The 22,006-nt window shown below is 39.6% G+C and overlaps 1 protein-coding gene across 1 annotated transcript in view; it reads right to left on the bottom strand.

The window, feature by feature from the left end:
- Positions 1-214: 214 nt before the first annotated feature.
- The window catches only part of SERPINE2 (serpin family E member 2), a 42,688-nt gene continuing 20,896 nt past the window's right edge, over positions 215-22,006 (bottom strand). The window contains exons 2-9 of the mRNA XM_072143132.1: positions 12,511-12,791; positions 10,222-10,449; positions 9,514-9,711; positions 5,842-6,037; positions 5,662-5,762; positions 2,951-3,037; positions 1,709-1,792; positions 215-765 (exon numbers count right to left, since the gene is read on the bottom strand). Coding sequence (XP_071999233.1) covers positions 728-765; positions 1,709-1,792; positions 2,951-3,037; positions 5,662-5,762; positions 5,842-6,037; positions 9,514-9,711; positions 10,222-10,449; positions 12,511-12,766 — 1,188 coding nt within the window. The 5' untranslated portion in view covers positions 12,767-12,791 and the 3' untranslated portion in view covers positions 215-727. The remainder of the gene's footprint in view (positions 766-1,708; positions 1,793-2,950; positions 3,038-5,661; positions 5,763-5,841; positions 6,038-9,513; positions 9,712-10,221; positions 10,450-12,510; positions 12,792-22,006) is intronic.

Below are 22,006 nucleotides of genomic sequence, written 5' to 3'. Positions count from 1 at the left end.
TGGTCATATGGTCTGGTTCCAGGTTATAGGCGAGTGAGACCGGATGTCTGAACCATAGCTCAGTAAATTCCATTAACATGAATTTTAACAATAAATTGTGTTGTCGGCTTTCCTGTACCGGTTTATGTGAAGATATCGCAGAATTAGAGGAAATCACAACAATGTAGTAATAAAAGAAAATGTCACTACTTTTTGAGCACCTCAAAACAGGAGATGCAGTCCAGAGTGTTTTATTTGAAAGAACACATGCATTATCTGTTACAGCAAGTACATACATAAAATAAAAATACACAATCTCCAGTTTTCACAAAATGCATGGAATTGCCGCCTCAAACAATGAAAAAGAATCTTCATTATGTCGAACGTGTGCCAAAGTACCATCAATAAAGACTGGGTAGTAGGTTATAGCAAAAAGCCCAGCCGCAATAAACTGTACAAGAAAGTCCAACAGACACCAGTGTACAACACATCTGAGCTCTGAGATACCAAAGGCGATTATAAAAACTATTCTAAATATCTTAAAAAAAAAAAAAAAATCAGTAGTTAAAAAACAAACATAACACATCTGCAATGTGAGTTACTGTATCAAAAATACATACAATGGTCAATAAAAATATTGGTAAAAGCACAATGAAGCCTTCCAATGTAAAGCGATCACTCACACAATAAAACTAGAGAAATGTACAAAACGGCACTGGGTTCAGATTTGTTCACGGAAAGTTCATCCTCAAGGTTTGTTTATTTGTCCTGTAAAGAGAACAGCACCTGGAAAAAGAGACAGAATATTAAGGTGACTGACAGAATATCATTCATCCTATAGCTCAGTGGTGGCGAACCTATGGCACGGGCGCCAGAGGTGGCACCCCAGGACAGAGTTCACCAGACAGGAACAAATCCACCAAATCTTTCTGCAGTCCCAGGCAACTTTAGAGATGCTGCTCTCAGCGCTATTTTTAAGCAACACTTCATTGGCTTTTTGGAACTGCGGGAAAAGTGAGAAGGTGTGGACAGGGCTGCATTATCTTTTTGAGGTCCCCCTGCTGGACCCACCATTCTTCCTCTACAGAGAGACCATGGAGAGAAGCTACAATGAGAGTCTGAATTTGCATGCTTTCTTTCAACTGTATTGGTGTCATAAGGGGGCTGATACGATTGAAAGATGTGGAAGAACAGGTAGCAATAAGTTACTGCTTAAAATGCCATGTTGGCACATCATGATAAATAAGTGGATTTTGGTTGCACCTTGGGCACTCGGTCTCTAAAAGATTCGCCATCACTGCTACAGTCTCGAGTACACAATCTCGAGTACAGTGCGAGACTGGAGGTTAAAGAGTTAGGCTACATTCACACTGCAGTATGGGGGACAGACTTATATACTGCATATGTATGCCCCTATAGACGGCAATAGGCGCACAGCGCTGTACAGGAGTAGTACGTGCTGCACCGTAATGTTGAGGGTGGGTAGTCCTGCTCGGCTCTGGAAACACCCATCAGAGACATTCAGATTTATTAGCATAATTATTCATGGCATCCTTCCTTCTGAAATCAACCGTGAGGACCTGTGGGTGGTTAAGGGCACAAGTTCTTTCCCGATTGAAATGTCCTGCCGATCAAATGGCAAAACCACCAAAGTGAAGCCTCTAAACCAATATTGTGAAATATAAAATATCTAACATTGTAAAACATTTGCAGAAATAAAGCAGCTCACCTGTTGGGTTATGTCTGATGAAGAATAAGAATGGCCTGTCCACTATAAACCAGGGGGGAGATGACCTTGCTATCAAAATTGCAGCTGGAAAGGAAACAAAAAAGGATTTACCATACTTTCATCCATTTGGGCACAAAAACTATGAAATGTAATGAGAGTGTGTGAAATGACAGCAGTGCAGGAATAACTCTGTGGAGGTATAAACTTGGTGGAAATGTGATAGTCTGGGTATTAGATACTCTACACTTGTCATACTACTATGACCATGACACCCATCCAACTGGGGATGACCCATGGCAGATATCTTTAGATTCAGTCAAGTCTTTATCAAACAACAGTGACGGGCACTCTCAAAAGTTTGTAAAGGTTTAGAATTCAGGATGTTTGAATATTCTGAATATTGGGCCATGAGATTCCTTTATTGATTGTAAATAAAGACTAGAGATTCAGAGAGTTTATATAATGGCTTCATCCACCGGCTCAAAAGTAAAAACATCTAGGAGACAACCAATACCATAGACACTGCATTTATATACAACCTGCACAGACTCCCAAGTTATAACCATTGATTGCGTCAACAATATACAGAACTCTCTGCTGTTCGCAATACCTGCAATGTGGCGCAGTCAAGCCGGGGTGGTGCACGCGGTTTGATAAATCAGAGTTGTACAGACTGCCATACACTAATAAATCCTAATTAATTATGAAGCTTAAAGGAAACCTGCCAATAGAAATGAGCCTAAAAAAACTACCAGTGTCTTGTCCAGCAGTTGAACAGCTCCTAGATCATGTTTCTTTCATGACACAGCTTGGTGGCATAATGCAGAAAATTTACTTTGAAGTTAGATGTATAAAGTCAGGGAGGTGTAGAACTTAACACTGAAGTCAAGATCTCTCTGCATCTAATCACCCCCTCCCTTGCGATTGATACCATGTGCCATAACGCGGGCACAAGATGTCCGGCACGCTGGGCTGCTAATTATGCACGCCCCTGCACCTCCTCCTCCCATGCTGGGGTAGGCAGGTGGTGTCAGGTGAGGGGTGTGCATAATTAGCAGCCTGGAATGGCAGACATTTTTCTCCACACTCCTGGCTGCTAGTTTTAAGTCTTTTTTCTAGGCATTCCCAGCGCGGCAAGATTAAAGAACACCACTCTGGGATCAGAGTATCTATAGTTTGGGTTTTGTGGTAGTTTTCCTTTAATAATAGAAAGTCAGAGTTTCATCTGACTGCAGTTCTTACCAGTGGCTGCTGAGGCCTTAGTACCGTCCTCCTTTACTTCAATCTTCGCTTTCTGCAGCATTTGGGAAACATAAACTTGCTCTGATCCTATTAGTGTAAAAATACAGTGCGTTAAGCATTACTTGTAGGAAACCAAACTTTTACAGAATTCTGTAAACTGTCCAGCATAAAAAATATTTGAAACTAGGAAAGAAACTCTTCAGCCCCTTGCACACAACCGTATATGGCGGCTGTAAGAACGGTGGTCATCATATGGTTGCTACAGAAGTGCTTTGTGCACAGCACTGTACGAAAAGCACAAATGTCCTGTGCCGGGCCATACCCGGGGAAAAAAAAAAGATAGAAAATGTATCTTTTGCCATAACAACAGCCCGGCAGCACGCCTCCCTATGGAGGTAAGGGGCGACAGGCACCCACACCTCCACCTGAGTGTTTGTCATGCCCGGGTACTCCTTACATTCAGGTGGAAGGAGCCTTAGGTGGGGTCAATTCAAGTTGTTTTTTTTTCTTAAATATAGGAAATAAAGGGAAAAAAATTATATTATTAAAAACCAGTGTAAATGTTTTATGAATAGTTTTAAACATTTGAACTGAAAATTGTAATTATATATACACTGGATGGTAACAAAATATGTTCCATTTTCATTTGAACACTTCAACAATAACAGAAGCGGTACATACAGAGACTAAAAGAAACAATTAATAGTCCATTACAATTAATGGACATGTTAATGGTTCCATTAGACTTGTGAAATTGTCTTTTCATTGACAGAAGTTGAAGTTCATAGTTAGTGATGAGCGGCTCTACCTGTGGCATGTAAGGGATAACACCCGAGATCAGCGCCAGAAACAATACTAAACGCCATTAATGGATTTGTTGGTGGCATATAAAGGGTTAACACCCATGACTAGTGCTTGCAAGCACCAATCACAGGTGTTTGGATTAGAATCTAGGTTCAGCCGGACCTGAATCGCACTGGGTCCGCTCATCACAACTCAGTCTATCTAAATTTTAGAGAAGGAGGATGTGACCATTAATATCCATAAAAATAGTGAAATGCCTGTGATTTTGTTTGAAGTTGTAGATATTATTATTGTAATGAGTTTACATTCCAGTCAATTCTATCCTGTACAGGTCAGTATTCTGTATTACTTTTATTATGGATTCAAAGTCTGCCCTTATTTACAGAAAAGATCTTTTATTGCCAGCTTATTCCAGTTTCGGACAGGAGATGGCGCCAATGTACACGAAATAAAATTCTCCAAAGATACTTTGAAACTTAAAATGTAGATTAACTGATATTCTTAATTAATATTCCGTTTCTATTATGCCTAGTATATACAGTTATGTAATATTATTCCCTTTTAAATTTACAGTGAACATTCCACAATATAAAGGTCCACAGACATTCAAATTCACAACAAAAATTGCCTCATGTGGAGGAAGCAATGGTTCATTACCGCGTCTCAACTAATGACACATGCCTAGAAGCCATTATTATTGTCATGCAGCATTCTCCTGCCGCACTACTACTAAAAACTACTTTATACCAGAATTGTCATCTTTCCCAGAATGTCTCCAGCGAAAAAGCGCTCAGAATCCTGGAGGAACACATAGTCGGCACCAGGAACATTTTACTCCAGGACAATAAATGTTGGCAAGTTTGTTTATCAGAGAAAATTTTATGATACAAATCATCCACATTTGTGCAAAGCTGCTTCCACAGGCCTCCATGTTGTTGTCAAGCTTTATAGGTGCCCAAAGTAGAGCCAAGCCACATAGCGGTCCAGTACTGCTACCAGCTTAGGCTTATACTTCAGGCCAAGGTGAAGTTATACATAAAAGATAAAAACTTTAGGGGGAGCTACACAAGATTTTTCAACAGAATAATAAAATGTTAATTTTAGGCTACATTCACACTACCGTATGGAGGACGTATATACGGCCGATATACGTCCTCCATAGACGGCAATGGGTGCACGGCGCCCTACAGGAGCGCTACGGTGCCGCACCGTACCGCTCCGTACCCGGGAAAAAGATAGGACGTGTCCTATCTTTTCCCGTAATACGGCGCCGTGCGCCATGTATCTCTATGGAGAGGGGCGGGGGTGAGCTGCGCTCACCTCCTCCTACTCTCCCCGTACACTGCCGTTGCCCGGTACGGTACGGGCGGGCAACGGCAGTGTGAATATAGCCTTAGAGGTGACTGAAGGTCATTCAAGGATATGCCATGTGTGAATAGGTCATTACGGAGGCCATTGAACATCAGCAGTGACCTATGAAAGTGTTAAAGGAAGCCTACCATGAGGAATCTACTATCAGAAGTAGATCTGATGGTAGATTCCTCCTCCATGACTCTGCCCTAATCTGTAATTTAATAATCCTTGAAGTTACCCCAATTTGTTAAAAAACTTTATTTTAGTAATATGTAAACTACCTGCAGAGGCTACTGGGGCGTGGAGTAGCCTGGCCGGGCACTGGGAGCTAAGGCTGGTACACACCTCAGTAGTCTCTGCAGTTAATTTACAGATTACTAAAATAATGTTTTTAAAAAATTAGGTTAAACGCCAGGATTATTAAATTACAGATTAGGGCAGAGGCATCAGGAGGAACCTACCATCAGATCTACTTCAGATGGTAGATTCCTCATGGTAGGTTTCCTTTAAGGAGCTATGAAGTAATAGTTGCAGTGCACACTCTTCCAACTTACTAGTAATCTTGGTAAAATTAGCTTTATGGGAGTCAAACATATCAGTGATGCCAAGGTTTCTAAGAGGTTCCTTCAGGTCAGCATCGGCTTCCACTGTGAATCTAAAAGGAACAAGAATTTTTGATAAGATCAAAAGAAATAGTAAAAATATTGCAGCGAAAATACTTAGAAATAACGTACTTAGGCAAAATCAGTTGTACCCTCTTAGGTGTCATGGTCATCCAGCTTTGCAGAGTTTTTGTACTAATATGTGGTATGATTGCAGACAGTGGGGTGCTTTCATCTGTAGGAAGAGCTACCAGCATGCTCACACTCCCTCCATGGTAGGGCAGCTCGATTACATTATACCACAGGCCGCTGGGGGTACTGGCCGATCCTGGATTCAGTAGGAGAAAACATATAAAATAAGTAATGGAGCCATCAAAAAATGTCATCGAATTTTATATTTTTGGTTGTTTCCTTTACAAAGTGTATACATGAGGGCTTGTTTTGTGCAAAAAATGTTGCAGTTTGAGACCACTACTTTTAGGTACATAGTTCTCATCATTAAACTTTCTTTGGCACTTTCCAAAAGGGTAAAAGTAAAAACTGTCCTGGTTTTCTTTTCACTTTTACATTTTTAAAAGAGTTTTCCCACTAAGCAAGTTAGGCCCTATTCTATGGATGGGGCCTAACTTGCTGATTGATGGGAATCCTAGTTATGAGACCACTACAGATCACGAGAACGGGGGGACCAACGAGGTCCCAGGTAACTCTGTTGAACCCCTTGTCGCTCCACAAAATGAATGGAACAGAAGGCTGCGCATGACTGTTCTGCTCAATTCATCTCTATGGAGCCAACGGAGACTGCAGAGAGCCACGTTCATCCATAGAGATGAATAAAGATGAATGGTCATGTGTGGCTGTCTGCTCTATTCATCTCAGGGAGCGACGAGGGGTCCGACGGAAGGCCTGTAAATAGGGGCCCAACTTGCTTCGTGTGAAAACTCCTTTAAGTACTAACTGGATCAAATAAATACCTTTATAAATATTCCTGATAATATAAGTAATTTTTTACTAAAAAATTGTGCTCACTGTGCTGGGTAGCTACAGACAGTCCCCGGGTTACATACAAGATATGTTCTGTGGAGTTATTCTTCAGTTGAATTTGTATGTAGGTCGGAACTGTAAATTTTACATATGTAAGCACAGGCAAATATTTTTTGGTCTTTGTGACAATTGTATTTTTTAAAATGTTGGATTGTCATAGGAACCAAGATTAACAAAAAAAGCTTAATTGCAGACATCTTTGAGAACTGCTAGAGGGCTAAAGTACAGTAAATTACCAATTACCAGAGGTCAGTTTGTAACTAGGGGTTGTCTGTAAGTCAGGTGTTCTTAAGTAGGGGACCGCCTGTACTAAGACAGTTGTATGGCTTGGGTGATTGGTGCAGGAGTTTAGTGGGGGTTTTTTTAATCTTTTTCATTTACAAGACAATATGGAGAGGGAAAAAAATTGTTTCTGTAACTTCTTTTTATGAACAAAATCATTTTCCAACTTTTTTTTGCCAAGTAATATATTTGCAGTAAACTAGATGTTCATAGGTTCAGGACAGATGTACTTAAAATTATTAATACCACAAACACGGACCTTGAAGAGCCGTAGGGAACACCTCTGTGGAGTCCGGTGCACGTATATCCCAAAATGGGCTTGTCGGAACGCCCCGAAGCAATCAAAGAATGGGAAAAGGTAGAGATCGTCACTCCAGGCTTTCTAAAACATCAATCTTCTTTAGTCAAAAATCCATAAAAATATACAAGGTGGTCATAGTGCATAGTCCATAAGACCTACGCGTTTCGAACGTAAATATTAGTTCTTACTCATGGTCTGAGAGCCATTGGCAAGGACCCACATTTAAAAAAGCATATAACAGGTGTATCGAACTATACTAATTGACGCATGCGCATAGTGGAACAGCTAGACATGTTATTGTGTAAACATAGAAACAAGTTGTCAGCTTACAGAAACTGTGTTGCAATAGTTTTTAGGTATTAAAAAATAGAATGCGGATAAATGACAACTGCTCCATGTGCATTAATAAAGATACATTGTATCAGTTTTGCTGTTAAGACCTCCAGGCATGCGCGTGTCTAACTGGAGAATCCACAGCATCTCCCGGTTACGGAGTTTGTGAGTACGATCCCCGCCTCTACTTGGGGCGGTAACTGTTTCTATGCCAGTAACCGTAAGGTTTGTGAGATCTCCATCATGTTTTTCCAAAAAGTGTTTGGATAGACTGGATATATTTTTATCTGGCAACCGTAGTCCGGAACCGTCTGTTATATGTTCTGCAATCGTTTTTTTCAAAGGACGTATCGTGCTTCCCACATAGTGGAGATTGCACACTGTGCATTCTGCTAAATACACTACAAATTTAGTATTGCAGTTGATAAATTAGTTTATATTCCATTCCCTACTAGTAGTGCAATTCGAAAAAGTAGTAGTATTATGCATATGGGCACAGCAGTTGCATCTGTTACCCCCGCATCTGTAAGAGCCTTTGACAGTAAGCCATATATCCCGAGTCCTATTCTGTTGTGATATATATGTAGAAGGGGAAACTGCATTACCAATTGTGCGTGCTCTGCGTGATATAAACTGGCATCCATTGTTCAAAATCTGTTTTAGTTTACTGTCTGCTGTTAACATTGGTAAATACTTTATTATAGCCACTATTTGTTCAAATTCATTACTGTAAGTGGTAGAAAAAACCACCTCAGAAGGGCTACTAGATTTCTTAACATTTTCAGATAGCAGAGATTGTCTTGTTCTGGTTTTAGCTATATTTATGGCTATCTATAACAGGTTTGTGATATCCTCTTTCAGTTAGTCTAGTAGTTACACTGTTGCATTCTCTAAAAAAAGGATTCTTCTGTGTTGCAACTTCTGCGAGCGAGGATAAATTCGCCTACTGGCAAATTTTTAATCACATGTCGAGGGTGACAACTAGATGCTTGTAATACCGAATTACCACTGGTGCTTTTACGGTATAATAATGCCAATGGCTCTCAGACCATGAGTAAGAACTTATATTTATGTTCGAAATACGTAAGTCTTATGGACTATGCACTATGACCACCTTGTATATTTTTATGGATTTTTGAATAAAGAAGATTGATGTTTTAGAAAGTCTGGAGTGCCGATCTCTACCTTTTCCCGTTCTTTGATTTCTTCACTGACTATCTGGATCGGTGAGTGCCCTTGAAATAGTCCCATTTTCTTCTGAATCCGCGAGGACGGAGGTGAGCTTGTTTTTTTCTTCTTTTTAGTACTAGTTATACTTCTGGCAGTGCCCTTAACAGGTTAAAGAATATCAATAGTCGGGCTACAAAAAGATGGTTTTTACCATCAAGTTAAACCTACAGTCTAAAGCAATATGTTGAAACAAAAAACCCTATATTTACCTCCACTTTGGGCCAGAGTGGCTGAACCAGAGAGAGATTCAGAGATTTCCAAGACTGCTGATGTCACCTCTACAGCCCCTGCATTAGTTCTTTTCTTGCTTTGCTAATGGCCAATAATTTCTTAATTGTGGACAACCACTTTAAAGAATGTTAATCTGCCCAACTTCCTTTCCCAAGCCTCATCAACATCAGTCATTGACAAAGGAAAATGGAAGCGATCACAAGAAAATCAACCCATATGTTTGCCGAATTTGCACAAGCCCACTGGTCTCAGAAACACATGGAAGATCCTTCAAACACTATGGGCAAGGTTATCCTCCATTTACTCTTATGATTGACCTACAAATTCGTCAATAGGTAGGTTTAAGAACAGCCTTTTGGAAGAAAATAAATATCACTAATACTTACCACTCCGGAACAAGGAAAGTTGGGCAAGCATTGGGACCTGATAAGCCTTTCCATCAGGTCCATGAAAAGTCCTCTTTTTAGTGTTTTCTGGTTGGAAACGAGATTTCCAAAGACCCTTGAAATAAAGGGCATTAATTACAACCAATCTGGTCATCGAGCTGTCTAACAACTCTGGAGATATTAAATTGTCGATCATACCTATAAGACAGAGATGAAAAGTAGTGGTTAGTGTACCTCAAATGCTGTCATTTTCTGATAATTTAAGACCACCCATTATCTGGATGGGGGTTCCATCATATTTTATATACCCTGCCCATCTTGCTTGATCAGATCATTGATTTTGCCTATAGGCAAAATGTCAGTGAGTGAATCACAGAGCCTCAGACAGCCTTTGTATATGGCATCTTGGGGAGGGAAGGGGGTCACTTTTACATCCTCTTGTAGCAAGATTTAGTTTTTAATAAAGATTTTAATTGGATCCTACAGCAGAGAAACAAAACTTCACATTCTTCCAGAGGGTTAGATTAACATTTTTAAAATACGAGTTAATATAGAAAACTCTATATGCAGTTACTATCTCAAGATTGTGCCATTTAAGCCCTCACTCCATACAGTCAGTTCATATACTGCTTTTCTCATGGACTTCTTAAACATTCTCTCTTTAGAAGACGGACATTAGTACGTGTAGCACATCTGTGAGCTGCTTACCCTTTGTCTCATTCTTTACCCACTGGTTGATCATAGAGGCCGCTGTGTTCCTGTCCTGGAAGTCAGCACTTCTCACTTGGCTGTGAAAGACCTCTTTATTTTTGCTGACAAAGGGTTCCTCCATCTTGAATCCGCTATTGGCAAACACTGCATTGGCTGTGCTCACAATATCTTTATTCTTCTTTGCTACTATCGCCCTATTGATTCTTTTTAGTATTTTTCCAACAACTGAAAAAACATTTTTAAAGAAAGGTTTATTTTTGTCAGTCAAAACAATAAAAAAAAATTATAAACAGCTTGAATAACTTAATAGTGACACGTAGGAAACAGATTGCATGTGATGCATGAAAGGACATCTACCACCAGGATAAGGGATTGTAAACCAAGCACATTGACATACTGGTATGTGCCCCCTCTGGCAGGATCCACTTTTCTTTTAGCTTTTTTTTTTAAAGTCTTTTAAAAATATGCAAATTCGCCAATTTGCTAAATTTTCAAAGCTCTTTTTCAAAAACTGTTTTTATTTCAGTATTTTTGTTCCATCCACTGTTCAAAAAGACAGGGAAGTCTGTAAGGAAGTTCCTGATAGACAAGGGGCCAGTGACCTCTGCTTTTGATAAACACCCAAAATATGTCACTATCCATTCTCTATATCTTTTGAACAGGTGAATGGAATCAAAGCAAATATATTGTTTACGACACAGCAGAAATCATGGGGCATACTTTACTATTTTGTGCTTGCCAACAGGTCTTCTTTAGGCATCAACGTAAAGTTGACACATTAAGGTATCTAACAATCTTGAAGTTTACATATAAACATACTGGCGAACCATATGGGTCACAAGTAGAGATGAGCGAGTTGACTCGTCCGAGTATACTGCTCGGTCGAGTATTAGCATAATCGGACCGGCTCGTTACTCGGACGAGTATCTCGCCGGCTCGAGATCGAGCAGTAAATTAATAAAATAAATTGAATACAAGTATTTTTATTGTAAAAAAAAAAATATTACACATGTTTGCAGATGTTTTACTTGTAAGAACACATTGAAATAACATTATTCTTCACTTTCAAGGTGTTCGCGCGTGTCTCCCGCTAGGTTCGGAGATGTTCGGAACATCTGGAATGTGAAGAATAGTGTTCTTTCATTGTGTTCTGCACTTAAATGGTCCTGTGTTCACAGTTTTTAATGTTTTAATTCTATTCTTCACTTTGCAGCTTTGCGCGCGTATCTCCGAACCTATCGGGAGACACGCAAGCACACCTGCAATGTGAAGAATAGAATTAAAACATTAAAAACAGTGAACACAGGACCATTTAAGTGCAGAACACATTGGAAGAACACTATTCTTCATATTCCAGATGTTCTGAACATCTCCTAACTTAGCGGGAGACATGCGCGAACACCTGCAAAGTGAAGAATAGTGTTATTTCAATGTGTTCTTACAAGTAAAACATCTGCAAACATTTGGAATTTTTTTTTTGCACTGTTCTTTTACTGTTCAGTTTTATTAAAAAAATGCTCGGGTCTCCCATTGACTTCAATGGGGCTCGTTATTCGAGACGAGCACTCGAGCATCTTAGTGCTCGCTCATCTCTAGTCCCAAGCTATCCAGGTTAAAACCCAAACTCAGTTTTCCAAACTCGATTGATTACATGGACTGACAGCAAGTGATTACTTTAGCAGTCATATTTCATTGCAAGGCTACATTGCAAGAGCTAGGCACATATTGATCAAGGAAACAGAGGTTGGAACTTGGAAGCAGTGGGAAATAAATTGAACAGATCCTTTAAAAACGTTCACCATCTACATGATATTCCACAGATATGTGGACATTACTTCTTACCAATTCATGTGTGCAGAATTGGGGTTCTCTGAGCAGCATGGCTGCAGCAGTTACCTCATGAAGAAAAGTTGCAATGTGCAAATTCTACACAACGGGGAGGAATTTAACAAATGTGTTTTAGGATCTGCCAGTCTCTGGCTAGAAAACTCTAGTCTTTTACTGCGAGCAGTACAAGACTGTGATAGTTTTAATGGTCTAAACTGTGTGGGAGAATCTTTGGTGCACAGAAAAAAAATTTCTGTTGGCCTCACCCCTTTGTCATGAAGTTCATTGTCCATAGGCCACGTCCCAGTAGCTGAACAAGTTGGAAAGTGCCAAAAAAAGGTCTACAAGTCTTGTTAAATGTGGTACAATATATATACACACACACACACACACATAACTACACACATACATACATATATATATATATATATACACACACACACACAAATAAAAACTGACCGTTCACTTTATACCGCATTGCTGTCGTCAGCTGCTTTTTCGTTTTGCCATCTGCTCCCAGCTGAAGCATGCCCAGCACTGAAGCAACTCCATGAGGGGAGATGACCACGTTGTCATGAGGCTTGTTCTTTACCACTTGGTTAAACACCTGGATTCCAATGTCTGAACCAAGCTCCTCAAGAAATAGTGGGTTGGTCTGGGATTGCACAGAGGTCAAGTAAACCACCAAAAGTAAAGCCAAGAAGAGCTCCTTCATGATCCTTAAACACTATAAGGTCCACCTAAAAATACAGATAAGAATGTCAGTTTGAGAACATGGAGATTTGATAACTTCAGATTACCAGTAATCAAAATTTCAGATATATTGAGAGGACATTATGCTGGCTATAATCGCCAAATTTTTAAGAGTTGAAAATTGCAATGGATCAAATCTAGGATATGGAAATAACAGTTTTGTGTATCAGTCACTTATGATGGTGACAAGGAAAACAAACTCAAAATTAAAAAAATGTGGAAATCCTGCTGTTAGCCAACCTCTATACAAAATGAGCCAGTCAGAATCTGGTACTACGCCAGTTCAGGAAATAGAAGCAGAGAGAGAAAATTGAACTAGGAGCACTAGTAATCATCTAAAAATGTCTGGGGAGCCAATCCGGGAACCATGTCAAATGCAATAATTATAACAGTATACAGTCAAGAAATAAAAAGAGTAAAAGGCATTAGGAGATAAGTCTGTTGTAGCCCAGATTCATTCAAAGCCACGTTATTAGTTATTATTCACACCTCAGTATTTTCCCCATCAGTGTTTGTCTAGTCTCCAATGGATTAAAGAAACGGTAAAGGTTACAAAAAGTTGTAAACTACATACCGAAACTGCCCAAAAATATACCTTTAAAAAGGTAGGGAAGTTAACAAACATATACTGGTCAAAAGATTCACGTTAAAGGGGAGGAATCAGCCCACTTTTCTGCTTTAAAACTTTGGAAGAAACTATGAATAGAGTTAACTTATGAAGAAAACGTCCAACTGCATGATCTACGGGGAAAAAAAAAAATCGGGACAGAGAATAAGCTTAAGCCAGCCTTGATGTCACATAACGGCCATTCATATAACTACAGGTTAGGAAATCAAAAGAAAGAAAGTGCTTCACAGACAACCTAGGTGTGTGGCTATGCATGTATACTTTGTACATGCATGTACATTTTGGCAACTTGGATGTTTCAGACTTTACCTAAAATGGGACGCTAATTATTTAGTTAGAACAGAAATTTATCTGTGAAATGCTGTATTTTTGTTATGAACATTGAATTAGAGAATGTGTTATTTTGTTATTCTGAGTGTATTTAAGAATCTTGTCTTCGTGGGAATACCCCTTTAAAGAAGCCTATTGGAAAAGTAGAACTTTGACTTTGCATAAAGATGTGGTAATGATTATTTATTGTAGCCATAGGTCATCCATACATGATCCATTTTGTGTCTGGGATCAGGATACTGATGGCAAATTGTTAAAACTGTCTAAAATTGGTCAGGTTCTAATTCGCAGTCTTAATTCGTTTTTCAGAAATTCAGCATTGCTTCCCATTCATGATGACAACTGGATGACAGTCAAATATTCTAAAAGCATAAGAGGGTCTCTTGATTTCCCTACAAAATTATAATCTTTGAACAAAGATCTCAAATGTCTTTCACTAGAATTGATCTTATGTTTCTGTAGCAGATAAGTGACTGCCAGAGGTGTCTGTAGGTTCTCTTAACTCTCCAGCCACCCTTTAGCTGAAACTCATCCCTTTAAGACATGATGATCTAAAATATAATACAATAAATTAGAGCACTCAAGGAATTTGTGTAAAGTATATTACATAGAAGTGCAACATTTCTATTCAGTGATGAAGAGTATTTTTATCCAAGAAGTAAACAGTGCCACCTACAACAACAGAAGCTTTATACGTCTCTACTGGAAGCAACACCCTAGATATAAATGGACCAACATTGCCACACCAAATTACCAGCCACCTGACAGGTCACAAACAGAAGAAGACTGTGAAAGTCCATTTCATCAAGTGGTTATGTAACCATCACTGGACATAAGCAATGGGCTAAAATAAGAATCTCAGACACCTCACAACCCACCCAATAATTTCGTCATAACTTTGCTTAGACTGGTCTCAAAATACTCTGTAAATTCCAGTAAATTACATGAAAAATGGGGCAAGAATGAGCAGTGAGTATAGGATCATAAATCATGACAAGATGCTTCAGAAATTCAAGTATAGGTTAAAGATGCATTAATTATATTTAAAGACTCAGCAATTCTGACAATGCATATTTTCAGGCAGTGTTGGGTATTAGCCCTGGAGATCTGTGTAACCATAAAGGTGTGTATGCTGTTAGTAGGGACAGGACTGTGAAAAGTAAAGTTGTAATCCAGGTCTGCAGCTCTTTTTGTCTTTACACGGTGGTTCTCCACAGCCCCTCCCTCCATTTTGGTTGGGTTATTTCTGCAGTTACTCAGAACAGAAGGAAGGGGCTTAGGAACAGTTCATTGTAGAGAGCAGAAAGCTCTTCAGGCTGAAAGATCTGCCCAGAACATTTGCTGGAGCTGAAAACCTTGACTAAAGATTCACTTTACTTTAAACATCCCTAGTGCTACAAAGGTAAGGTTACAAGGCTTTCCGGGGCCTACACCTAGCACTGTCTGCAGTTTATTATTTTCAAAACGGATAAGAGATTCCCTTTAAGGCGAAGATATATAAATTAACGACTATTGCTATATACATTCAGTAGCCATCAACAGCTTCTTCTTAAAAGGGTTATTCCGGGAATATGAACATTTGATACAAAAAAAAAAAATGCTATAAATAAATCAACACAACAAAACGCAATGTCACTAATCACAAAACAGAGTTTAAATAGTTTGCTTTTATGATTCACAAAATTTTATGAGTTTCTAAAGTAGGCAGAGTTATCTCCAAGATGGCTGCCATCCAATATTCCCAAGATCCTGCAGTTCTCATTAACAGCTCCTCCCTCTCATGATTTGCACCCAGTGATGATCTAAGAGACCGCCCTGCGTTGTTACCATAGTAATGATGTGTGTATCTGCCATCACTGCACATTTCCTCACTGAGTTGGATCAGACAACACTGGCCATACTGATTGCATTGCAACCAATCGACTACAGACAAATATAGTAATGATCACATGACCTGCTCAGGCAGGTGCAGGACATGTGAGGTAGACATATGACCAGCGGCCATCTTCTGTGCTGTGTCTCCCCCACAGGGACAAAGTCAGGACTGGTTAAAAGGCCAATAGCATTTTAATTCTCCATCATAGTGTAGGTCCACAACCTTTACTGCTAAGGGAAGCAAAATTTTAAATAAATAATAACATATTAAAAATATAAGCTAATGACCCATTTGAATATGAATTATGCCTATCCCTGGAATATCCCTTTAAATTTTCCATTCATGTACAAGCTCTGAATAAGAAGAGGAGAGTCTGGGATCTCCTATATAACTTTAGGCCCCTTCCACAAAACATTTTTTTCTGTTGTATGCTGCCTGTACTGTATCTTTTTGGTATGGGTAGCACACACCCATATGCATTCCAATGGGCAATACATCCATCCATATGAATGGATGCATTGCCCACCGGACAGCACTCAGGAAATTGCACCGCAGTATAAAATTACAGCGCAAAACACAGGTAAAATTCAGGCACAGAAAAAAAAAAAAAACACACACAGCACACAGCACACAGCAGAGCATCAACCACCAAGCTTACAAGAACTAAGCTTCACAGAGGTATGACCAAATGTTGATCCAGGGGGTGCTCTACGAGGATTATGATAAATATGTAATACAATGGATAACTTGCTAATTTTTCTTTCCATGGAAAGCTGCGTCCATATACACAGAATGTCAGATTCATGTTTGTGCTTGGTGTAAGTCCCATTCCAGGAGGCATCAAATAAGCATTCGGAGAGTCTGTAAATAGAACTGGCAAGAAGAAAGCCTCACAGAAGCCTAGTCTTCCTCTCCGCACTGTAAATCTGTCTCACTGGGTAAAGGCATTATGGTGTTAACCCTCTTATGTTTGTTCCTTTATTGCTTCAATAACTCTGCAATAAAGATAATACAGATCCTTCTTTATTATTCAGAGCAGATCGTGGTTACAAAGAGCATCCATTCTTATAGAAAAAGTCATCTGTGTATTACATGGATTAACAATTGATTTCCATTTCACTTTCTGCAGCAATACAAATGATCAAACAATGACCACTTGTATGGTTGACCAAGATCCCTATTAGTCGGCAACACGTGCATGTTTAGGACAGGTGAAGGCGTCTTTGGCAGATTCTTATTGAATTTATCAATATTCAATATGAATAGTGTAAGCATAGATCAGGGCGGTCTACAAATGAGCCAGATGATAGATTTGGGGCATCTATAGTGTGGCTAGTCTTAGTGGGGATTTATCAAGCACTGGTCCATCATGCGCCATTGCTTGAGGTCATCTCTGCACAGCGGTTTGCGCCAGATATACCAAGAGGTTCCGGTGCTGACGAGACAATTCTAGAATTGTGTCAGGAACTCTTATAGGCCATAGGTAGTGCACAGACGAAGGGGATGTCTGCCCTATGCTAGACAACATCGCCCCAGCCCACTGAACCTGAAAATAGTCCCAAATCCTTTCAACTTTATCAAGGCTTGTAAGTATATACCTTTTCTTAGTTGTTATACTTTTTTGTAGAATTCTTCTTCTGCACCCACAAACTTTATTAAGTCAATGAAGTGAACACATACAAGCTGGGCACACACAGAGCTACGGGCAGTTTTGTGAAATAAGCTCTACCTCTGGCATCAGGATTGACAACCGTGAAATCATATACCTCATTTTTTTGGGGTGCTTTTTTATGCATACAGATTCCCAAATTCCACCCATTGAAGCCAAGAATACAGTGGGGTAAATATACAAATCCTAAAGCTATGAATAGTCAACTAATAGGTTTGATTTATCACACTTTGGGGCACATGTATCATAGTTTTTCGGCTGCCACTATTTCAAGTCTCCTGAAGTTGGCCTACTAAATCGTTGCAGTGTATGTTAAGTTTTTCCCCTTTGTGATACATGTCATGAGTTGCCTGTTTAGTCTTACTTTTGTAACTTTTTGTGGTGTGCAATTATTTTAGTCCCAAATATTAGTTTACCAAAAGTAAGTCTGGATCTAGCATGCTCTGTTTTGGGACTTGACTTATTAGGAGCCAGAATGGGACAATTTCATAAGCCAAAAGTCTCACAAGTTGAACAAACATCTGGGCTACAAAGATAAAAACGGCACTGCACAAAATCCTAGAGGCGGCCAACTCTGGCACGCTGCTTGATTCTCCACCTAAAAAGTCTCAAATTGCGAAAAGTCTCACAAAAAGTTGCACAAAAAAAAGAAAGTGCAAGCAATAGGAGTGTTACATGTCCACCACAGTGTAACTTTCCATGGTCTTGTCTATGCTTAAACTATTTGTTATTTTAAACAAAATTTCTGGCGCAAACTTGATGCTCATGAGAGAATGGGAGCTACACAAAGCACATGTGCTTTTTTATGGCACACATACAATACATGGACATAATAACAGATCCGATATAGACAGACACCCAAGTCTCAATTGGTGAACACTACAAATAAACCACATTGTTTCTAGCCCTACACTGGGTTATTACCATAATCTATAATCACGGTAATGTCCATGTCCTCATATGCCCTGTATAGACAAAATCATAGGCTATGTCATATCATTGCAGTGTAGCTTAATATTAAAGAATATAATTTTTGCATTTAGGTTTCTGCTATAGAGGAGTTTGACATGTCTCAAACTACCGGAGGCCAAATATGAATCTGCTAAAATTTACCATCTGCATATGTAATATAAGATTTGTGTGGCCATAGGAAAACTCACAGCTGTTAAATCACTGCACGGCAGATACAAGCTCAGTCTCGGATTCTGGTCCAATAAATTTGTTTTATTGTCCGTAGAACAGGATGTTTATGGGTGTGAAGAATAAAATAACTGCTCCCCATCTACTCCAATATCCCCAGATGATTTCTTACAGGAATGAAAAAGTACTGAAGTACATTTCATATTTCTTTAGGAGCACCACAAACATACATTTAGGATGGAACAGTACATCAATATCCAGAAAATCTGCACGTCAAAAGACTCTTTTCCATTACACAAGGCCACAATGAAAACATTTTTCCATTGAACAAAAGTTTTCCAAATTTGCCAGACAATGCACAAAAGAAACTTTGTATACACGGTCAAGGACAGAGCTATATGGGGTTCAGGGGTGGCAAGCAATGGCCACCACGTGACAGAAGACAACCAATGGCACAATAGCACAGATACTGTAGGGATGCAGTTGTAGATTTGGTGCTGTACTCATCTTTGACTTACTGAATAAACCATTATTTTAAGTAGGACATTGGAACAATAATCACTAACTATCTGATGGGGGTTTGGTAAAATATAAGGCCCAGGGAGCATGAGGGTAGATACAAAAATGTCATTGTTCTCATGGACCTTGTGCTCTCAATGTATTATTTCAGTCTATGGACCAATAGAAGAAGACTTGGATACAACATGATTCAAGGTCTCCAAGATGATCTCCTACTTACACACACACCAACATCCACACCAATGAAAACTGACTATTTTACATTCCAGCATTCGATTTTGGACTGTCCTAGATTTGCAACAATAGAATACACCTTTCCAAAATTTTGAATGTTATAGTGACTACCGTTAAGTGACCACTATACAGACTTTGACTGACCCACAAGTAAACCTACCGTTTGGCACCTAAACTTGGTGGACCCCCAGGCCCTGCATGAGCTGTGCAGAAACCTCACAGTATATCCAACAGATACTATTCAGGATACAACTTTTTGCCACTCTATAAATAATATGGGTACGTTATCTAGCAAACTGTGAAGTTTTTGCATATAATGCAGATGAATTGGATGACATAACTAGTGTCTAGCCAACCAGTATCCTTCAATCACGCAGTAAAAGCCTAATCACAATGCAGCATCATTCTACTGCTCAAGTCTGTCTACTCTCAGGGGTGAACCTAAACTCTGCTGCCTGAGGCGCCCTTTATTCGCCATACAGTAGTATATTTTGTAATACAGTCGCAAGCCCATGTTGACATCAGATGTGAAGAAACACTATAATTAAGGATCATGCCCTGTGTTGTAGAAGTTGGCTGCACCCCTGATGCTGCCCCCCATCTTGGTGCAGCTTGAGGCAAGATGCTCAACTCCTCTCATGACTTGCACACCCCAGTATGGTGCCTAGGCCCCACTGTACCCCCAGTATTGGCGGTCATTCAGGATTCTTTTTCCGGTCTTTGTCAGGAGCAGAATGTCTCAGTAATGCAGAACTCTACCCCTATCTAGATTGTATTTTCGGTCTCAGAGTAAACTATACCTTAAGATCAGAGGTGTTGTGATGCATTCATTATTTGCAAGTGATAATTGGTCTCTAAAATTATGGGTTAAGTCTTTATTATGGCAAGGATTGTCATAAAAGTTGAAAATATTTTTTTGGGCTACTTGACATTTATTACTAGAATATGTACCTGTGTTTCTTCTTGACAGCGTACTTTATTTTCTGATCAATATTAGCGATCCGTCAGGCCATGCTGGACGTGCACAGGGTAGCAATACCTTACAATATCTTGTTGTTCTTTTATATAATATATGGACAGTAAAACAGATTCTTTCAATCTTTAGTTACTCGAGTTAACATTCAGTAAAGCAGTAGGAGTGATGTTTCCCCTTCAGTATAGGGTCTTGCAGGGAGTGCTGCTTTTTCATTTAAACATTTCTGATAACGGCAAGTACTTTAAGTACTAGTACCATAGATAAAATTCAACTAAAGTAGCAACAACTTAATGCTCAGAACTTACCAACAATTGCTGGGTTGCACCAGTACTTGCCATGGTCCCCAGCTGCAAGTCCTATGCAGCCATCAATTGGAAGTAGCCTTGGGTAGCTCTCCAATTTACGAACACTTATGCAACAATATTTTAAAACAGTAATCCTATGTGGATCAGCATAATGAATGGTTTCAGTACTTTATAAAACGTTATATTACATGGCTCCCTGTCAGCAGCGTGCATGTGAGTCACAGGAGAGGAGGGGGGCAGCTCCAGCAGCCTTTGTGCCTCAGTCTCCTTAAGGAATTCTTCCTCTCTTCCCTCCCATACTTGATAGGAAGAGGGGAGGGAGCTGGATGAATGAAGAGGCGAGGAAGACACAGGCACACAGGCTACTGGAGCTCCCCTCTCTCCAGATACTCACCACATGGTGCAGGTAATGTGAAGCAAGTTTTATAAAGTACTGAAAAGATTCAGAATGCCGACATAGGCATTTTCCAAATGAACAAAGCATAGGCTATTGCTTTAACCAACTAAAAATGTCATTCCTGGTGATAGGTTCAGGTGGTTAAATCTGGCAGACAAATGGAGAGTTACTTCTACCCCCATTAACAAATACTCATTGTGCAACTACAAAAAGGCTGGGAACACAGGCGGAGTAATCCCAGTGAGTTAGTACAGAAAAACTTGCCCGGAGCTAACGTCTTGCTGTCTGGGTACCACTAAGAACTAAGTAAATGTTGTGCACATGTTGTGCCATATAAACGGGACTAAACTGCACAAAAGCAACGTCATAAATGAATGGAACATCTTTTAAGGCAACTACTCAAACCGGCACATTGTGGTATCGCAACTAGCACTTCATAGCACCTGAAGGTTGACTGGTCGGGCTTTGCCATCCAGTGGCCACTGTTCCATTTAGTACTTTGCCTTCAGAAATTATAAAATGCCAATTATAATGAATAAGACTGTTCATATTCTATAAAACTGAGAGAGGGAGCAGCTTAGTAACAGCTTAATATTTGCATTTAATTTTGCTTGCCCTTTATTCAGCCTGGGAAGAGATTATGCAACGAGCGCTTAGAGCTGGATTTAATTGTAAATGTCATCACAGTTTTCCTTTCCTAGAACAGTGAGAAACACACCCCAGTACCAAAAAATACCAGATAAAGAACAGAAGTCTCAAGAATGTCAAGCTGAAGATCATAGGAGCCTACTACTTGGGAGGAGCGCAGCTCACGTCATACGTAGGTTACATAGCCAGCACAGGCAGTGATGACAACTCTACACAGGATGTGGAAATTCTTAGAAGAATGGCTACTAGAACCAGTAGGTTATAGAATTAGGAACTTTGTGTTTTCTTAGGACTTTCCATTTCTCAGAATGCCAGTTTTCAAAAACAATGTGAAAGAGGAACCCGTCACCAACCCCACTAAACTAGTCCCCACAGGTAAGGTATAAAATATCCTTCCTAGAATTCTGTTTTAGGTGAAATTTTACCCATTTACCTATAAAGAAATGTCCTACAAAGTTAGGCAAATATGACTCTTCTCAT

This window comes from Engystomops pustulosus, chromosome 3, assembly GCF_040894005.1.
Source record: "Engystomops pustulosus chromosome 3, aEngPut4.maternal, whole genome shotgun sequence".
Classification (NCBI taxonomy): domain Eukaryota; kingdom Metazoa; phylum Chordata; class Amphibia; order Anura; family Leptodactylidae; genus Engystomops; species Engystomops pustulosus.
The sequence above is the reverse complement of the archived record's forward strand: the minus strand, read 5'-3'. Positions and strand labels throughout refer to the sequence as shown.